Raw genomic sequence first — 17884 nt, forward strand, 5'->3', positions numbered from 1 at the left:
TATTTTAGGGATTTCCTAATTTTGAATCCTATCTTTCCATGTATCTCAAGCAACTTTCAATCGTCCTTTCATCAATAGGGGTCACCCCAATATTTAAGCAAATTCTCTCATTTCGAATCCTATCTTTCAGTGTATTTCCACTTATCCATCTTAATATTATCATTTCAGCTATAGTCATTTTATGAATATGTTGCTTTTTAAAAACCACAACATTTAGTACCATAAAGCATAGCTAGTCTTATAAAAATATTATAAAATTTCCTTTGACTTAATAGGTATTCTACAATGACACAATGAAGAGTTCAACGACCTCAACATGAATAATGAACCGGTTCGTTTCAGGTTGATTACAGATTCAGCAAGTCAAAATGAATTTGCCCAATTTATTCATCCTTTCAGTATGGGTCCTATCTAAACACTAACCCCCAAGAAGGTGTGTCATGTTCATGGGTTGTATCAGCAGATATTGTTACCCCTTCAAATTGAAGGATTTTCAATACTTAAGAAGTACAGTTTATGTGAGTATATGTTTTGTAACAATAGACTCACAATGGATTCAAATTGTAACGTTTTTTGAAAGTATTAAGTAGACATTGATATAATTGCAACTTTAGAATACGAATCTGATGTCAAACTTTAGGCTTTATTATGTAATTACCCTATCTTACAATATATAATTTATTAACGTATAAAAGCATTTTTGGCAAAACAAACACGAAAGCTCTGCAATTTTATTGAAAAAGAAAAAACCCAACAAAGACGTCAATCAACTGGTCACTGTTTCAGTAGTTTGTTTTCATCACCATGATAAGATGAGGCAAAAAATGAAAATAATATTAGGTTCCTAACTTAGTACATGAACACCTTGAAAGGTATAACAATAAAGAAGAGATTCAATTTCATTTGATGGATTACACAACTCACATCTATATCTGCTTCAAAAATATATAGCAAGGGTAAGGAACAGTAACTCTTGGAAGTGCTTTGAAAATGAAACTAGCAGACCAAGTTATATATAGCAGATATACTACATAGCAGGCAGTTCCAGTCAACTACTTCAATATTTGAACTTGTAATAACATACGTATCATACTAGACAATTTAATTATCTTGTTTCAAACTATCTAGGCATGTTTGACAAGACTTGCATACCTTTTCCTCCTCACGCTTGCGCTCCTTCTCTTTAGCCTTTTCCTGCAAGTTTGCAATGTATTCCTCAAAAATCTCCCTCCTAAAGCTCTCCTCCCCAATTGATCTGAACAAGGGGAAAATTTGCTTGGATAAGTAAAAGTAAGGAATGCTCAAATGCAAATACCCTTAAAGAATTACGGGCAAACACTCATTAGGTCTTTAAAATCAATAATAGAACTGCAAGGCACCCTAATCTCCCTCCTAAAGCTCTCCTCCCCAATTGATCTGAACAAGGGGAAAATTTGCTTGGATAAGTAAAAGTAAGGAATGCTCAAATGCAAATACCCTTAAAGAATTACGGGCAAACACTCATTAGGTCTTTAAAATCAATAATAGAACTGCAAGGCACCCTCCCAATTGAAGTAAAATATTCAAACAAAAATCTCAAAAAGCTATTCTAAATTTCTTGCATAGATTGGTCTTTGTTCTCAAAAGTCTGGTGATTCCTCTCTTTCCATATGGATCATATAATGCAATGCGGTGTAGCCATAAGTGCAAAAGATCACAATTGTCTAGCTATAGTGCAATGCAACAAGAAGTGCTCTACTGTTTCACTATTGCCATTACACATCTATCAACCAATAGCTTCTGTTTAACAAGGTTATCTATTCTCAGTATAAAATTCAAAGCTGCTGTCCATACCAAAACAGCTACCTTATGTGGAACCTTACTACCCCAAACACCTTTCCAAGGGAACACAGAATTAGGTGCACACCTCAAACATGTGTAATAGGACCAAACACTAAGTGTAGTGAATTTCCTTATATGCCCCATTTTTTTATTAAGTGTAGTGATAATATAATATATTAGGGGTATTTTAGTTAATAGAGGTAGAGATATATATATATATATTAAATGAGGAGAGGGAAAAAAAAAAAAAAAAACAAACAAACGTGAGAGAGGGGGAGAAAGAAAAAAAATTATATTAGAGAGTTTAACAGAAACAAAAAAATTTCATGTGGACAGCAGCTCATGGTTAGATTCTTACTTTGGATAACCTTATGATTCGTGGTCGCCCTTTGGCGAATCGTTGTTGTATGTGCTGTTGTAATGCGGAATCTGTGGATCACCTGTTACTTTTTTGTCTGATAGCTCATTCTTTATAGATGTATACGCTTCGGCTGTTTGGGATCGATTGGGTCATGCCAAGTTCAATTGTGGACTTATTATTTTGTTGGTATAATTGGCTTGGAAAGCATAGTTCTGATATTTGGAATTTGGTTCCAGGCTGTTTACTGTGGACCATTTGGACTGAACGGAATTGGCGGTCTTTTGAGGATGAGGGGAAAGTTGTGGTTCAATTATTAGAGCTTTGCCAACGGACCCTCTTTGATTGGTCTCATTGTTGGGGTTTCTCGGATAGTTCTACCCTTATGGATTTTCTTTCGTCTATTAGAATAGATTAGGGGCTACTTCTGTCTTGATGTTCCTTTTTCCTTTGTTCACTACCGTAAACTCCTTGTATTTTTCTTACTTTTCTTTTATTAATAATATTCTCTTCTTACTTATCGGAAAAAAAAAAAATGCTTGAGATTATATTAGAGTTTTTATTTTTTAGCAAAAGATATATTAGAGAGTTAGAACTAAAATTTAGGAACAAATTGATGGTAAACGACTTTTTTTTAAATTAATAATTTTACATATATAACCCTATTATTTAAGCTTTACAAATTGGTAAATTTGAGAGTATTTTACGCATCAAAATTGAGATCCCAAACAAGGGAAGCCATAATAAATTCTAAAGCAAACTTCTCTTCTTTCTCTACCTCGTCACCAAACCCCAATAGAGAGAAGCAAATTACTTGCTAGGTTATGTGAGTTCATTTGGGGATTGGCTTTATTGGTGAATTAGCGACAAGGTGGGTTGATGCAATCATCATTGATGGATGGGTTGTGATTATTAAGAGGTGATGGGTTACAAAATTGAAACTTTGTTTTGGTCCAAAGTAGCTTAAATAGCATAGAATATAAGTATAGAGTTCTTTTTGGAAATATATATCTTTTAGTCTTTCCCTCTTTACAGAAAACCCAAATCTGCAATCGCTCCTTTAAGTTCGGTAATGAAAAAACAAATGTTGTTGTCCCAGCAGTGTCTCCCAAACGACATTGTGTATGACATCCTAAGTTGGATGCTAGTGAAATCCTTTGCCTCCACAATCACCAACCCCAAATTCATTGCCACACATCTCAACCAAGCTATATCACTATCCAATAACAACACTCACACTCACAATGGTTATCTTCTCTATACACCACATCCTTCATCACCTTACATTGAGGAAGAATTGCGTACCATTGTTTACAATACTGACCACACTTTGACTGAGGTGCATACTGTTGTTTACAACACTGACCACTCTTTGACTGAGGTTTCTAGCTTTGAAATCCCCCTATGTTCTTGGTGGTACCAACATTGTTGCCTTCTGTAATGGCTTGTTTTGTCTCACTAATAATTTTGAGAAGAGCTTCCCTGGTTGAAGTCTATATTTGTGGAACCCAAGCATTAAAATGTTTAAGATGGTTCCTACTCGTGACTACCTTACGGTTTCTAGTGTCACTCTTGGATTTGCTCATCAATACAATGATTTGCTCTTAAAATTTCAATTAAGATTCTCAAGGGTTTCACTGGCATCCGACTCAGGATGTTGTACACAATGTCGTTTGGGAGACTGCTGGGACAACAATAACATTTGTTTTTTCATTACTAAACTCAAAGGAGCGATTGCAGATTTGGGCTTTCTGTGTTAAGGGTTCTGTGCAGAGGGAAAGACTAAAAGATATATATATTTCTAAAAAGAACTCTATATTCTATAGTCTATACTATTTAAGCTACTTTCGACCAAACAAAGCTTCAATTTTGTAACCCATCACCTCTAATCGCAACCCATCCATCAACGATGATCGCATCAACCCACCTTGTCACTAATTCACTAATAAAGCCAATCCCCAAATGAACTCACACAACCTAGCAAGCCATTTTCTCGTTGCTCTATTGAGAGAGTGAAGATTTTCAATTCTTCAACTGGGGTTTGGTGACGAGGTAGAAAAAGAAGAGAAGATTTTTCTTTTTTAGTATTTATTATGGCTTTCCCTGTTTGGGATCTCAATTTTGATGCCTAAAATACTCTCAAATTTACCAATTTGTAAAGCTTAAATAATAGGTTATATAGGTAAAATTCTTATTTTAAAAAATACTAAATTTTAGCTAAATTTAAAAAAAAAAAAAAAAGAAGCCGTTTACCAACAATTTGTTCCTAAATTTTAGTTCCAACTCTAGTATATCTTTTGCTAATAAATAAATAAGAAATCACTAATATATCTCAAGTTGTTTTTTTTGTTTTTGTTAAACTCTATATCTCAAGTTACCAAACAACTGGCTCATCAATTATCATCCAAATTAAAAACTCCTCAATTTTAGCTACAACTTTTTCTTTTTCCCCCTCTCTCACGTTTGTTTTTTTTTTTTTTTACTCTTCATGTTTAAAATATATATATCTACTTCTACTAACTAAAATACCCCTAATATATTATATTATTACTTCACTTAGAAATAAAAAATGGGGCATTTAAGGAAATTCAATAACTAAATTCGAAAAAAAAAAATTCAAATCCAACGTTCACCCCATTTTCCTAAAAGTTAGCATACCTCTTCAAAAGTTAAAATTTAAAATACTCACAACTTTTAAAATCTTTTCTTTTTACAATTTGTTTGGCAGAGGATTCTAATAGCCCAACTACAACTTCTCCTAAACTCTAGATAGAGTTTTTATTTTTTATTTTAAAAAACAAACGACTAACCAGGTTTAAAAAATAAATAATAGCCCACTGAACCACAACTTCTCCTAAACTCACTATCTCTAATTTATATATATCTCACACAATCTCTAAAAGGAAAAATATATCTCATACACGTTTGACACATCATTTTCCTAATTTTAAAACATTACAAAATTTTAAATATCAATAGGCAAAGCCAAAGGATTCACATTTAGAGGGTACAATTTGTAATTTAGTATTCCTTCAATATTGGAGATATTGGTAATGCTGATACAAATTAGGGTGCCTACATGTATTCACATTAATTCAATTAGCTTTACATCCATGGCAATTCTGCCTATAGTTATCATGAAACTAGCAACCATCAAGTTATGACCAATAAAATAAGACTGTTAGTTAAACACATATATTACCTTGACATGCCATGTTCTAGAATATGCACAACATTTCTCACACATTTTTTTTTTAATAATCAAATAAAAGCCGTAGTCCTCAAAGGGATCCTTTAGCGTTTAATAAAATTTAGTTTTATGCATTAAAACAAATACTTTCAAGTTTATAGCCAACGGAAAGAAATACAATATAATAATGGATTTATTTACACAGGAAAATTAAAATTAACAAAATTGACTCATTAAGCGGAGTTATTTATGGGTTAATGTTGGAGCGTCAAAAAGATGCATTCCTAAGAAATATTTCCTTCCCAATTAACAATAACCAATGGAAAAGATGTATAGCACATTGCCTTGAGGATCATATGCCATAAGAACTGGGAATTACAACCAAAGGGGCAAGATAGTAACTTAACTAAGTCCACTATTAAGAAAGGAAGATTAAACTCACAAAAATCAACTAACAAAAATATGTTCTACAGAGGAGAATAAAAGGGGGGAGGGGGGAGGGGGTTAATGTAGTACCTATATTCTTGGCTCTCTTCAAAAAGTGGTCTGCAATCTTCCCAAACAGAAGATGCAGTAATTTCCTATAAAGTGGAACAGAAATCAGAAGTTAGATGGGATGGTCAACACAATGAACTTACCCTAGCAGTTCAAAACGGAAATATCTATGTCCAATTTAACAACAGTCTCACTATACCTTGAATGTGTATAATAGCTTTGTGAAGTCATCGGCAAGACGTTGACGCTTTCTAGCTTCCTTCTCCTCCTTCTCCTTGGCTCTCTCTAATGACTCCTCAAACACAAGCTTCAAAGAAGTACAATTAAAATTTTAATTTAACATATAGTACAGACAAACTTCATGCACATGGATCAGGCATACTCTATAATCAGTGTGATTTCATCTTGATATGATAACAGAAGCAAGGTTGTTCAGGCTTATTTAACAAAACAATCAAATTGTCTCTCCACCTCAGTCACTCCAACAAGGGATGGACAAATTATTGCCATGAGCAACAATAAGTAGCAAACACGGTAGCAATTAAGGCTCCATGTAAAGCATTCATGAAAAAATGTAACACAACAGACATCCAATCAGAAAAAATAATGATCACTCACAGCATCCAACCAATCATACATAGAATCCAAACGTGGTGTTAGTTGTATATGGGATTTCTTAAAAGAGATCTCATATAAGACAGCCACACACACGTCTTTATAAAAACAGAGGATAAAAAGCAAAGCAATGATGATAGTAATAGATTAAATAAATAAGAAGAAAAATAGCAGTAAAATTAAGGTGAAGGGATTATCCCAATGAGTATTAAAAATTTAACATCTAAATGAAACACTGCCTAATACTAGTCAGTCTAGTCTTGAGAATGTTTCTTTTTAAGAATTTTGGTGTAATTGAGAAAAGAGAATGAAGTTAGGATAACGTCATGAAAAGAATAAAAAAGATACTAAAAATAGTAAGAAAGAGAGGCAAAGGAAGGCAGCATGAATTGAGTAATGTTTAGCATTATGCTTAATTTTTCAAAATACATGCAGTGCATATAAAATTATAATATTCAGTTTATTTTTCTAGGTGTAAGTCTATTTAAAAATTGACACAAGATTTAACAATTATGGTATCTAAACATATCCAATGCGGATACAGGTACACACAGATACATATCTGATATATATATATATATATAGACAAGTAGAATATATATCTAAAAATTAAAATATATATTATTTGTTTTTCACAGATATGCTGGGATAAAATGAAATATGGCTTGTATATGACAAAGATACATTTGAGATATGGGATCAAAGAAAATGCATTGTAAAAAGAAAATGAAGAGTTTAAATGCTAGATTTGGGATCCAATGTGTTAGAAATTTTGAAACCTAAATTTTCTATGAATCTCAAACATGGATCATTGATCATGTGCTCTTTTGTTAATTTTTAGCTTCAAAATAGATTATTTATTTATTTATGAGTAGCTTCAAAATTAGATTTATAATGTCTTGGTCTAAGTTTATGCCATTGGTGTTTGTTATTTATCTTTTAAACAAAATATTGTGTGGTTGAGTGCACACACACAATTACAAATTAATTCATCAATGCATCCCAGCACTACTGTATACTAAATTCCCAAGAAGAAACAAATACTGCCAAGTTGGGGGCGTATCGTATTCCTATCTGTGCTTCACAGGGTCAAACTAAATCAGAAGGGAGGGGCCCGGGGCGCGGGGGACCTTAAAAAAGAAACTTAAATTTAAAATCTGTGATGTGAAAATTGAGCAGCTCAAGAAAACCCTGTATAAATGATTTAACTAATGTAACTGGAAAAATTGGACAACAAAAAGTCCTACATGGGGTCCTTAAAAAAAAAGAAGCATCTTCAGCACATCTTATCAAGGGTCAGCACTTATGTCATCACAGTCAGGCCATGTCTCATGAAACAAAGAAGTTAAGAGGTTTGCTGAAGATGTCACACAAAGAGCACCAAATGATTTTTACAGTGTAGATGAAAGTGTGAGGTGCATGCACTTAATTGAAGTAATCAGATAGTATTTAATTGAAGTAAATCAGACATTGTTTAAAAAAAACTTAGTAACTGAAAGCAATTATTCATAGACAATATAATGACCGAGTGATCATCACGTAATATTTAAACATAACATTTTAAATTAATTCTCTTGTGCTTTACAAAATATACAAATCTATGATATTTGACAGCCACAATCAGAAGTACATAGTTTAATCAAAATATAACCAAAAGGCAAATACTATGCCTAACATAAGCAATGCAATACAATCCAAAAATATAGAATCATCATGCGCATTAAACAGAAGACCATCATCATTACATCACACGATATTTAACCCTCGTAATCTCACTCATCTAAACTAATAGCCTCTCCCTCATTAGGAGTATGTTGTGAACTAGAACTTGAACCTGTTGCCCTCCCTAGTAACCTCACTCTTGATCTCATGTTGAATCTTTCTTCAACTCCGGCAGCTCTAGGTTACTCATCCAAAAATAAATAAATCCAGCAGCTCTAGCAACATTACCCCATGTCAAGTTTAGTATACACAGAAATGGGGTGATTTGGAACATGATCACTCATTGCCTAATGTAACCCTCATCATCTTACTCATCTAAACTAATAGCCTCTCCCTCATTAGGAGTATTTTGTGAACTAGAACTTGAACCTGTTGCCCTCCCTAGTAACCTCACTCTTGATCTCATGTTGAATCTTTCTTCAACTCCAGCAGCTCTAGGTTACTTATCAACTAGGAAGCACAGGTGCGTATTCAGGTTCGGGTGTGGGTGCAATGCAGCGACATAGCAATTTTTGAAAACGTAGGATACGGGTGTGGTGGGATACGTTTATTAATCAATTATTAAATATATTTTTATTTATATTTTCTATATATTGCTAAGAATTTTATTTTTTTTCCATATAATGGTAAACATATATCAATTTAAGAGTAATAGTAGATAATAAAGAGAATTGAGATGATTTTAGGGTTTTTCCTTTATAGATTGCTGACAAAACGGTGTGTTTTGATCTAATATTTTATGCTTTTTTTTAAAAAAAGAATTTCGGCCCATGTCGGACTGATTCATGGACGTGCATGCAGCTGCGTCCATGGACACACAGTGCATCCATGTGAATCGGACTTGGGTGCGCCGGCCAAATCGGCGCACCCGTGCTTCCTAGCTAATCAAAAACAAAATCCAGCAGCTCTAGCAACATCACCCCATGTCAAGTTTAGCGTGTACACAGAAATGGGATAGTATGGAACATGATCCCTCATTGCCTAATGTAGAGTATTTGGCAGGCGAGGAATGCTCGGATTTTTTAAGGAACCAAAAGATCGATTCATGACCTAAAGCTTCCTTTTTCCAAAATTTGCTTGGATAGATAAATGCATTGGATCATAGTCCTTTTGTTTTCATGTTTTCCTCAGTACACTTCCTGTGTGCATTGGCTCATTGTATTTGATCTTTTTTTTTCAATGAAGTTTTATTATTTATTAAAATAAAACTACCCCATGTCAAGTAATCATCATGAAACACAAGATCATTTTAGCAGTCATTGGTTTTTCTTCTCTTCTCACAGTCAATCACTCATTACCATCATCTATATCTTTCAAAGAAATTAAACCATATGGTCACTTAAATTTTCTTTTAATTTTTTTTTTCTCTCTTCAGAAATTTTTAATGAAAGGTGAGCTTTGGTGTAGTATATCACACCACAATATTGGTATTTGTGTAACAAATGAAGTACCCGTATCAATAATATTAAGAAAGAACAAAAGAGCATGTTTTGCACTTACAAAAAAAAAAAAAAAAAGCACACTGAGGCATACTTTTTCAAATGAGCTTCACTTTGTGAGTAAAAAGCACTTCACCCTTAGTGCTTGGCTTTGAATGCTTAAATGCACCTTTACCAACAATTGTACAAAAAAAGTTTTGCTCCTTTTTTTTTATGAGTATTGCCTTAAGCCAGAAAGATGGAAAGACGTCATCCATCCTTTAAATTATGATTAGAGACTATTACTAATAAAAAATAAAAAAAAAGGTAGAATGACTACTACTTAAACAAAAGTGTTACTTCTCCATTTAGATGCAGGCATTGCTTGCTTCTGGTTAGATGAGTAGAAAGAGAACTCACAGGAAAAATGTCCATTAGGGAAAAAATCCAACTCAAATGATTTTTAGGGAACTTGAATACCTCATCTAGGTGAACAGAAGGGGTAAAATAAAACACAAATAATTTTATAGAGGTACCTTTAAGTTGATATCTGAAATTGGTGGGGAACCGACATCTTCAATAATGGCCTCCTTAAAGTCTTTAAACGTCCATGTTGCCAAAAAGGTAAGCTGCAAAAAACATAGTTGAAATTAAAAATATGCCAATAGAAGACACAACAAGAAGTTCATAATATCCTACCTTCCCCATTACATCCTTGATACGTGTTTTGTCTTCACGATACTGTCAATATGCAAAAGAACCAAGTTAGAGATTTATATATTAGCATTGCAGCTTTCAATTACTTCAAAAAAACATTAAATGCATGTCAAATATAATGCAGGACAATGAAATCTCAAGGGGAGCATGTGTTTGGAAAATAAAATGAGAAGGAAAAGGGTATACAACCCAAGAATCGGCAACTAGGGTTCCATTACTTGTTAAAAAATATCAACAACTAGGGTTTGCTTGTAAGCACCAAACTATAAGAACAGAAAATAGAACCTAAAAGTCAACACCTAGAGTTACTTGCAGTCAGCACCAAGCATGAGAGAATGCTAGGAATCTAAGAATTAGCACTTGGATTGCTTGGAATTAGCATCAAAAAAAACTTCCAACCCAAATTTTATTAATCCATGTTCAACTTTCCATTATGGAGCCTTTAAATAAGACTCCCAAATTACTTATCATAAAAAATAATAACAAATAAATAAAAAAACAACTCCAAAACTAAGAAGAGGAAATAACGCATAATCAAATATATTAAATACGAAAATAAAATCGAATAAAATTAAAATCCTAAAAAGTCTTAACATCTATCAGCATCAATCAACATTAATACATCTATTGGGTTCAACAGAATCAATCAGCATCAATTGGGTCGATGAGTGTAACTCAGTAACTGGCGTCCTCAACAAAATGCTTTCAAGTAGATTCTTCTTCTTTTAAGATGCATTTAAGGCATCCAGTGCATCATTTTACTTCACCATTTAAATTAAGCCAGTATATAAACACAACAATGAAGTTTTTAGGAGCAGCCCGAAGCATAGATCAGGATAAATTAATAAAATAAAGATAATCAACAATACAACATGAAGCACAGAGGTTCTAATTTCCTGAACATGTGATCAATACAAGAAAAAGGGGATTGGTATTAGTGGTAGTAGTAAATGATAACAATAAATAAAACCAAGTGGCACAACACTGAACCTGTTGCCAAAACTACTAAAACCAAAGAGGTACATAAATGACAATCAACAATTACATAAGATGTTGACAAGTTCAAATTAAATAGGCTACGATGTTCAATGAAACTTTAGATCCAGCAAAAAAATAAAAAGCAAAGAAGAAAGCACTTGTTCAGGCAGACCCAAAAAAAAAAAAATAATATAGAAACAAAAGCATGTGCAAAATCAGACACTTGATCCATTGATTAGCTCTTGGCCCAAAAGGCTTGTGGTTGTAAGCAAAATATGTTAACGAAAAATAAAAAAAAAAAAAAAAAAAAAAAAAAAAAAAAAAAAAAAACAATAGTGAATAAATTACAAATCAAGATGATAACTTTCTTTTTGTTTTATATGGGCTTATCCCATTTGCAAACTACCTGTGTGCTTGTGCCCCTTTTGACACTTTCTTACGATATCTTATTGTTTATCAAAAATTAAAACAAAGATAAAATAGTATTGCACACATCTGAGAGAAATTCTAACAAGTTCTTTTTTTAATAAGTGAGAGAAATTCTAACAAGTTATCAAGCTAAAGTTCACTTTTTAACTTTGGAATGCCCTAGAATTTTCAATTTAAGCCAGAACAAGTCTACAATTGAGGGACACTATAACTAACAAAAAACTCACCTCTGAGGGAAAAAAAAACACACTGAACGAGAGTGAAGAGATGGGAAAAAGACTTACGATGTTTTTATTGTCTTTTTTTTTTTATAAGTAAGAAAGATGTATATTAAAAAAAGCTACTTTATGCAAAAGGAGCACAAAGCAGTCAAAGTGTTCAAGGAAGAAAGAGAAAAGAAAATTGATTACAAAAGAGAAGAGAACTAAGGAACAAAGGGAGGGAGTCACTAGATGTTAGTCCCCAAGCCCTAGACCAATCAAAAAGAGAACCACTAAAAGGAGCAAGCAGCTAGTCTCCCAAACTATCTAAGCACATATCAAATTATTTTAAAGTATCTTCTCTTATGAATAATTATTTTTACTGTGTGTGTGTGTGTGTTTTGTTGGGGGTGGGGGGGGGGGGGGGGGGGGGGTGTGGTTTGCACATATCAATTGCAAACAAAAAATATTCCACATATACAATTATTATATATATTTCTATTGTAAATCTTTATAAAAGCAATAACTTTAATGGTCCGTTTGGCTTGAGAGGGAAGGAAGGGAGTGGAGGGGAGTAGAGAAGAATTTGCCAAAAATTAGGCTAATTTCCTACCAACTCTACTTTACTTCCCCTCTCTCTCCCCCCAATCCAAACGGGCCCTAAACAAATATTTTGGCTCTATACTTTTCTTTTCTGACAAACAGAAGTGATTAATCAATAAGACATTCAATAATTAAAAAAAGAGAATTTACCTGTTTCTCTAATTCTTCAGCAACGTCCTCAAATAGCTCCTTTGGTGTGGAACCAGAGATGTTTGATGCAATGGCTTGATATTGAGGCAAATCCTTCACCTAAATACAAAGAAAAAACACTAAACACAAAAGCAATTTCTAATCCAGAAGCACTTCCCATTCAACCAAAATTTTGTATTCAGGTGACTCTTCTTCAAATTTGTTTCACAATAAATGGAACAAGATAGGTACCTTTAAGCAATAATCAAGCCAGTGAGTTTTAGCTGTAAGAATGCCAGTGGCAACATGTCCTTCCATCAGCAAGCGAAACTCATCACGGTTTTTCCGCTCAGCCCGCCTCAATTGTTCCTTATATTTGGACACAAATGAAAATGAGAGAATAGAGTAGAAGAAAATTAATAATCCTTTCTTATAAGTAAATTATACATGCCCAGTAGGTTTTGAAACCATGACATCACCCTCCAACTAACACTTGCAAGGGGTGAAGGTGCAGTTAAGCTAAAGGTCATTGGCAAGAAAATTAATAATCATAAAGATGGATTATACCTTTTGTATCTTCTTTTGCTCCTCTTCATCCTTCTCCAGGTCACGTATATAGTCCTGCCACAACCTATGTCAACATATAGTTCCAGTAAATATGATCAAGCATAAATAAGGCAAAATACCTCGAAAATGAGCAAACGGTCCAATTTTTCAAGACGTGAGCATCTTTCATCATCTTCTAAGCGATCTTGAACTTTTCGCCAGTGTGAATTTACCTAAAATAAAGAAGAAAAAAAGAGAAAAAGAAAGGCTCAAGATTTTTATATAAAAAAAACATATAGTAACTTGTCTCTATGACTCTATGTACTACATTTTTCAGGATATACCTTAATAAAGTCACAGGATTCCAAAAATTTCCTGTATTCTGCTACATTCTGCCTATGATCCTCCACAGCCTTTTCCTTTTCCTGCATTCATATATAAAGGCATAAAAAGAAAGAAGTATGTGCTTATCGACATACAGATGGCCTCTCCAGAAAAATATAATCTCAAATTCTATTGAAATATATAAAAGTGTGTGTGTGTGTGCGTGCGCGCGCGTGTTGCTAAAGCATCTTTCTCAATCAATATGCAACACAGCAATCGTGTGTATACTTTTTTAATCTATGTAACTGCATGACCCATAGCTTTTCAAAATATTAATTCATATTTTTTGAACCGGAACATATGATGCTAGCTAATATATAAAAGATCTTTCTTTTTCTATTTTTTTTTTGTAAAAGACGTAAAAGGAACGGTTATGCTAATTTAACTGCCTCCTGACTCAAATTTTACTTCATTATTGGTCCCTAAGCACAAAAGACTGAACCAACAAACAATATCACAACCTAGAAAAACATGTACATCAATAAAATGCTTCACTGATGCATTTGTGGTATATCCATTACCTATGAATGGGAAAACAAATTAACATATTTAACCAATATGCATACAATGTTTGCTTCTCATTCAAATTTCACGATTCCTATGACATAAAAAGAGTTCTGGACATCCAAGCAGAGTTCTTGTCTGGTACAGACATGGAACAATTTAAGATATGACCAGCAAGCTGAAAAAGACATTTACAGTAGACATTGGCATCCAAGCTGAAAAAGCTATAAATTAATGGCATTTCATGCTAGCAGAGAGCTGGCAAGGCTGTATTCAGTTGTCCCAGAGCAGGTTGGAAGATGATCTAATAGTTTGAAAGCAGAAGCAAATTGGGGGTTGCATGTGAGTTCTTTCTTTAAATCATTAAGGAACTAAAGGAAAGATTGTCCCGGAAAATGTTTAAATTTGGTAGCAAATAATAAGATTTCCTTTAGCAAGATACACAGTTTAAGATTAAGTCTTAAATATTCATCAAATATCAATGCAATCTGACATATCAATATTTCTACAAAAAGGTGATAGGTAGAGAACAGCTTCCTTGTGTATTATTATTTTAAGCAAAGTGAGTCTATGTTCAACAGTCCAAGAGTTGGATCATATTTTAATCTGACCAGGGACTCTAGCTGTCAAATCCCCATAAGTTTACACTTTGAAATTCAGCCATTTACCCACTATGTTGTAGCATAGAGGAGACACTAGGAGTTCCCTTGGATTAGCTGAAACAAGGTTCTGACTTCTGACAAGTGAGGCCATGCATCCATGGTTTACTCCCCACTGGGCCTAGCTTGGGTTTTTTTTTAAATAAATAAAAGAGAAGAGGTGCGAAACCAAGGATTAAAAAATTTAAAAAAAAAAAAAAAAAAACCTCAAATGGAAGGAACACCTTTATTCACTTGGAAAAACCCACGCTTGTAATTGCTAATGCAAAAGAAGAGAATATGATTTTTCTTACAAAATATAGGAATTTAAATGTGCTTAAATAAAAGTTCGATAGATAAATAAGCATTCCAATAATGAGAAGCTTTACATTGACAGCTAACATTATGCCCATCCTTTTTCTCTGATTATATATGGAATACTATGGACAAAGATCTGAAATTAAAACTGGATGCCTCTTTCACAATTGTAACATGAGCAAATGAAGTAGCAATTTCTTACCTTCCTCTCGAGTTCCACCATGTAGCTTTCGAAAAGATCCTCCCGGTCTCTAGTTCGTTCAACAGCCTTGAATCGTTCATCATTTTCAAACATACTAACAGCTTTGCTGATCAGGGAAAAATCTTCAGTTAGAAAATCTATAAAATGTTGCATCCAACCTAAGATTATTATTTCCAAAAAAAAAAAAAAAGGAGTACAATGAGAGGCATGAACCTCCATCTGGTGGATGATGTTAGTTCTTTGGACTCCTGAAAAGACATCACACCAAAAAATATATATATATAAATATTTAGGGAGTTAAAAAGCAGCATATAGATCAGCTTTATAGAGGAATGCCAAAGGGGACATGATAAACTACAATCAACATACTTCCAACATCTTTGTGAATTCTTCCCGAGCTTTTTTCTGCCTCATGCGCCTCTCCTCTGCTTCTAGTTTCTTCCTTTGACCTAAGTACTGGTAATAACATATATAACCAATTTTGTGTTATTAAAAAAAAAAAAAAAAAAAAAAAAAGGAATTTTTTATTATGTATATTAAGTAATAAATTAACACACACTCTAAAAAAATTTAAATCTAAGGGACATAGTGACAAATCTAAATATATACTAAGTTCCAATTTATGCGGCACAAACTTGGAAAAAATCAAAGTATAAAGGTCATTCACTCGATTGATCTAGCCACAAATAGGTCTCATTACTCCACTAAAATTGCTCTGCATTCTGCATCGCAGCAAGTCTGTCTTGCAAGCATCCTGCAATGATTATTATCATTAATTAAGTCCTCTCATGCACTGATGTTAAAATTCATTGAGAAGCATTTAGAAAGTGATGAGTGATGGTCAAAACAGGAAAGGATTAACCAAGCTACCTGCTCCCAAGTCCAATCAGACTGCACATTAACAGATTCCAGCAGAGCTTTGAATGCATTTTTTGCCTCCTAAATACAAAAGTTGAAGTGGAGTTGAGAAACATGAGAATGACAATGACTGCACAGCTTCACAGTTCTGAACAAGAAACTCAATAAGAAATAAAACTACAGGTCAGTACCAGCTTACTGGCATACACCAAAGGTTCATCATCAAGCATTTTCTCCTCCAAAGGAGTCACATTAACTTTTCCAGCAACTGCCATTCCTTTTTTTGCTTCCTGCCAGGGAAACCACAGGAAAATGTCAAGGAAATCAAATCAAGTATTTGGTTTTGGTAATTGTATGCCTATTTTTGACAAGGTGGTTAATATGTTTTGCAAATGGGCTGACCAAGAGCAACCTTGTTATAAAGGGTAACCTGAGCTAGATAGATATTGTTATGAACTTATTTTACATGACATGCACTTTATGGAAAATAAAAATCTTGTGCTTTTCTCCAAAATATGCAACCAGCATCCAGGAGGGCCAGGACAATTGTTGCCATGATTGAAAATAATAGTCCAATTGAAGACTTACAGAAGCATCTGCTGAAGAAACTAGCCTTACCTCAATATCTTGTACAGAAGCTCCATCAACAGAACCTTGAAAGTCCTGAGATATTAGGTTTTCAAAATGACTCCTGTAACAATTGAGGATACAGAAGGAACATTCAAACTGAAACCCTAAGTCAATAAAAAAAAATAACATAATATAAATTCAAAATAAAAGTGATATAATAAGTCTATACGTTGATGCCGGGTTGGCATTGATTGAAGCAGCAGGAACTCCAGTACTTCCTGAAACAGCACTAACTGGAGAAGCAGCCAGTACAGGAGGTTGGTTACCAACTGCACTTGCTGGTACAGCAGGCTGTGCACTAGAAACGGCTGATGATCCAGAAAGCACAGGGGAAGGATTAGAAACTGCAACGACAGGTGTCACTAGAACTGGGCTCAAAGCCACCCCAGCTAATGTTGAAGTAGTGCTGGAGCTAACAGAGATAGTTGCCACAGATGTTTCAGCTGAGGAGACAGTGACATCTGGGGCATGAGAGGTCACACTTGGCTCTGATTGTGTTCCCTGGCTAGCTGCTTTTTGAGCCTGTTCACGAGCCAACTGAAAGCAAGCATCCCGAAGTTAAATTCCCCACCAAAAAATTAAAATTCAAAAAATTAAAAAAAAAACAGAAAAACAAAAGGCCAAACTGAATGACAAACCTTCAATTCCTCTGGAATTGTCCATTTAGATTCCTTAGTAACCTTGTTGAAATAATACCTGCAAAAGCCACTACTATTATAGCTTAAAAAAATTGTATACATCAAGCATTAAAAAAGAAAATGATAAACAGAATGCCAAAAAAAGATACAGGTAAATGAAAATTAGACACAAAAAGAAAGAAAGAACACACTTTCTTCCCTCTGGAGAGGTATACTCCTTCCACACAGTTGATGCATCAGCCTTCTGTTGCAATGACAATAATAATTAAGTGAGCATGTGAAATTGAGAAGAGTAAATTGTTCGAGAGAGAATACTAAAGTGTTTTAAAAATAATAAGAAAAAGGGAAAAATTAACAGGGTCAATACATTTTCACACACTAAGGAAAATAAAAAGAACATGTTCAACAATTAAAAGCAAATAAGAACAATGGAAAACTTACCTGCATACTTAGTTACTTTGTAATCTTTACACTTATACACACAAAATATA

The 17884-nt window shown here is 33.8% G+C and overlaps 1 protein-coding gene across 1 annotated transcript in view; it reads right to left on the reverse strand.

The window, feature by feature from the left end:
- LOC115969893 (pre-mRNA-processing protein 40A) overlaps positions 1–17884 on the reverse strand; it is a 30643-nt gene that overhangs the window by 2633 nt on the left and 10126 nt on the right. Inside the window, exons 8-26 of the mRNA XM_031089527.1 lie at positions 17585–17637; positions 17394–17451; positions 16925–17292; positions 16744–16816; positions 16317–16415; positions 16066–16206; positions 15637–15726; positions 15481–15515; positions 15268–15373; positions 13566–13646; positions 13362–13454; positions 13243–13296; positions 12928–13044; positions 12697–12795; positions 10319–10360; positions 10156–10248; positions 6064–6171; positions 5886–5950; positions 1153–1255 (exon numbers count right to left, since the gene is read on the reverse strand). Coding sequence (XP_030945387.1) covers positions 1153–1255; positions 5886–5950; positions 6064–6171; positions 10156–10248; positions 10319–10360; positions 12697–12795; positions 12928–13044; positions 13243–13296; positions 13362–13454; positions 13566–13646; positions 15268–15373; positions 15481–15515; positions 15637–15726; positions 16066–16206; positions 16317–16415; positions 16744–16816; positions 16925–17292; positions 17394–17451; positions 17585–17637 — 1878 coding nt within the window. The remainder of the gene's footprint in view (positions 1–1152; positions 1256–5885; positions 5951–6063; positions 6172–10155; positions 10249–10318; positions 10361–12696; positions 12796–12927; positions 13045–13242; positions 13297–13361; positions 13455–13565; positions 13647–15267; positions 15374–15480; positions 15516–15636; positions 15727–16065; positions 16207–16316; positions 16416–16743; positions 16817–16924; positions 17293–17393; positions 17452–17584; positions 17638–17884) is intronic.

Source organism: Quercus lobata, chromosome 12 (genome assembly GCF_001633185.2).
Source record: "Quercus lobata isolate SW786 chromosome 12, ValleyOak3.0 Primary Assembly, whole genome shotgun sequence".
NCBI classification, from domain to species: domain Eukaryota; kingdom Viridiplantae; phylum Streptophyta; class Magnoliopsida; order Fagales; family Fagaceae; genus Quercus; species Quercus lobata.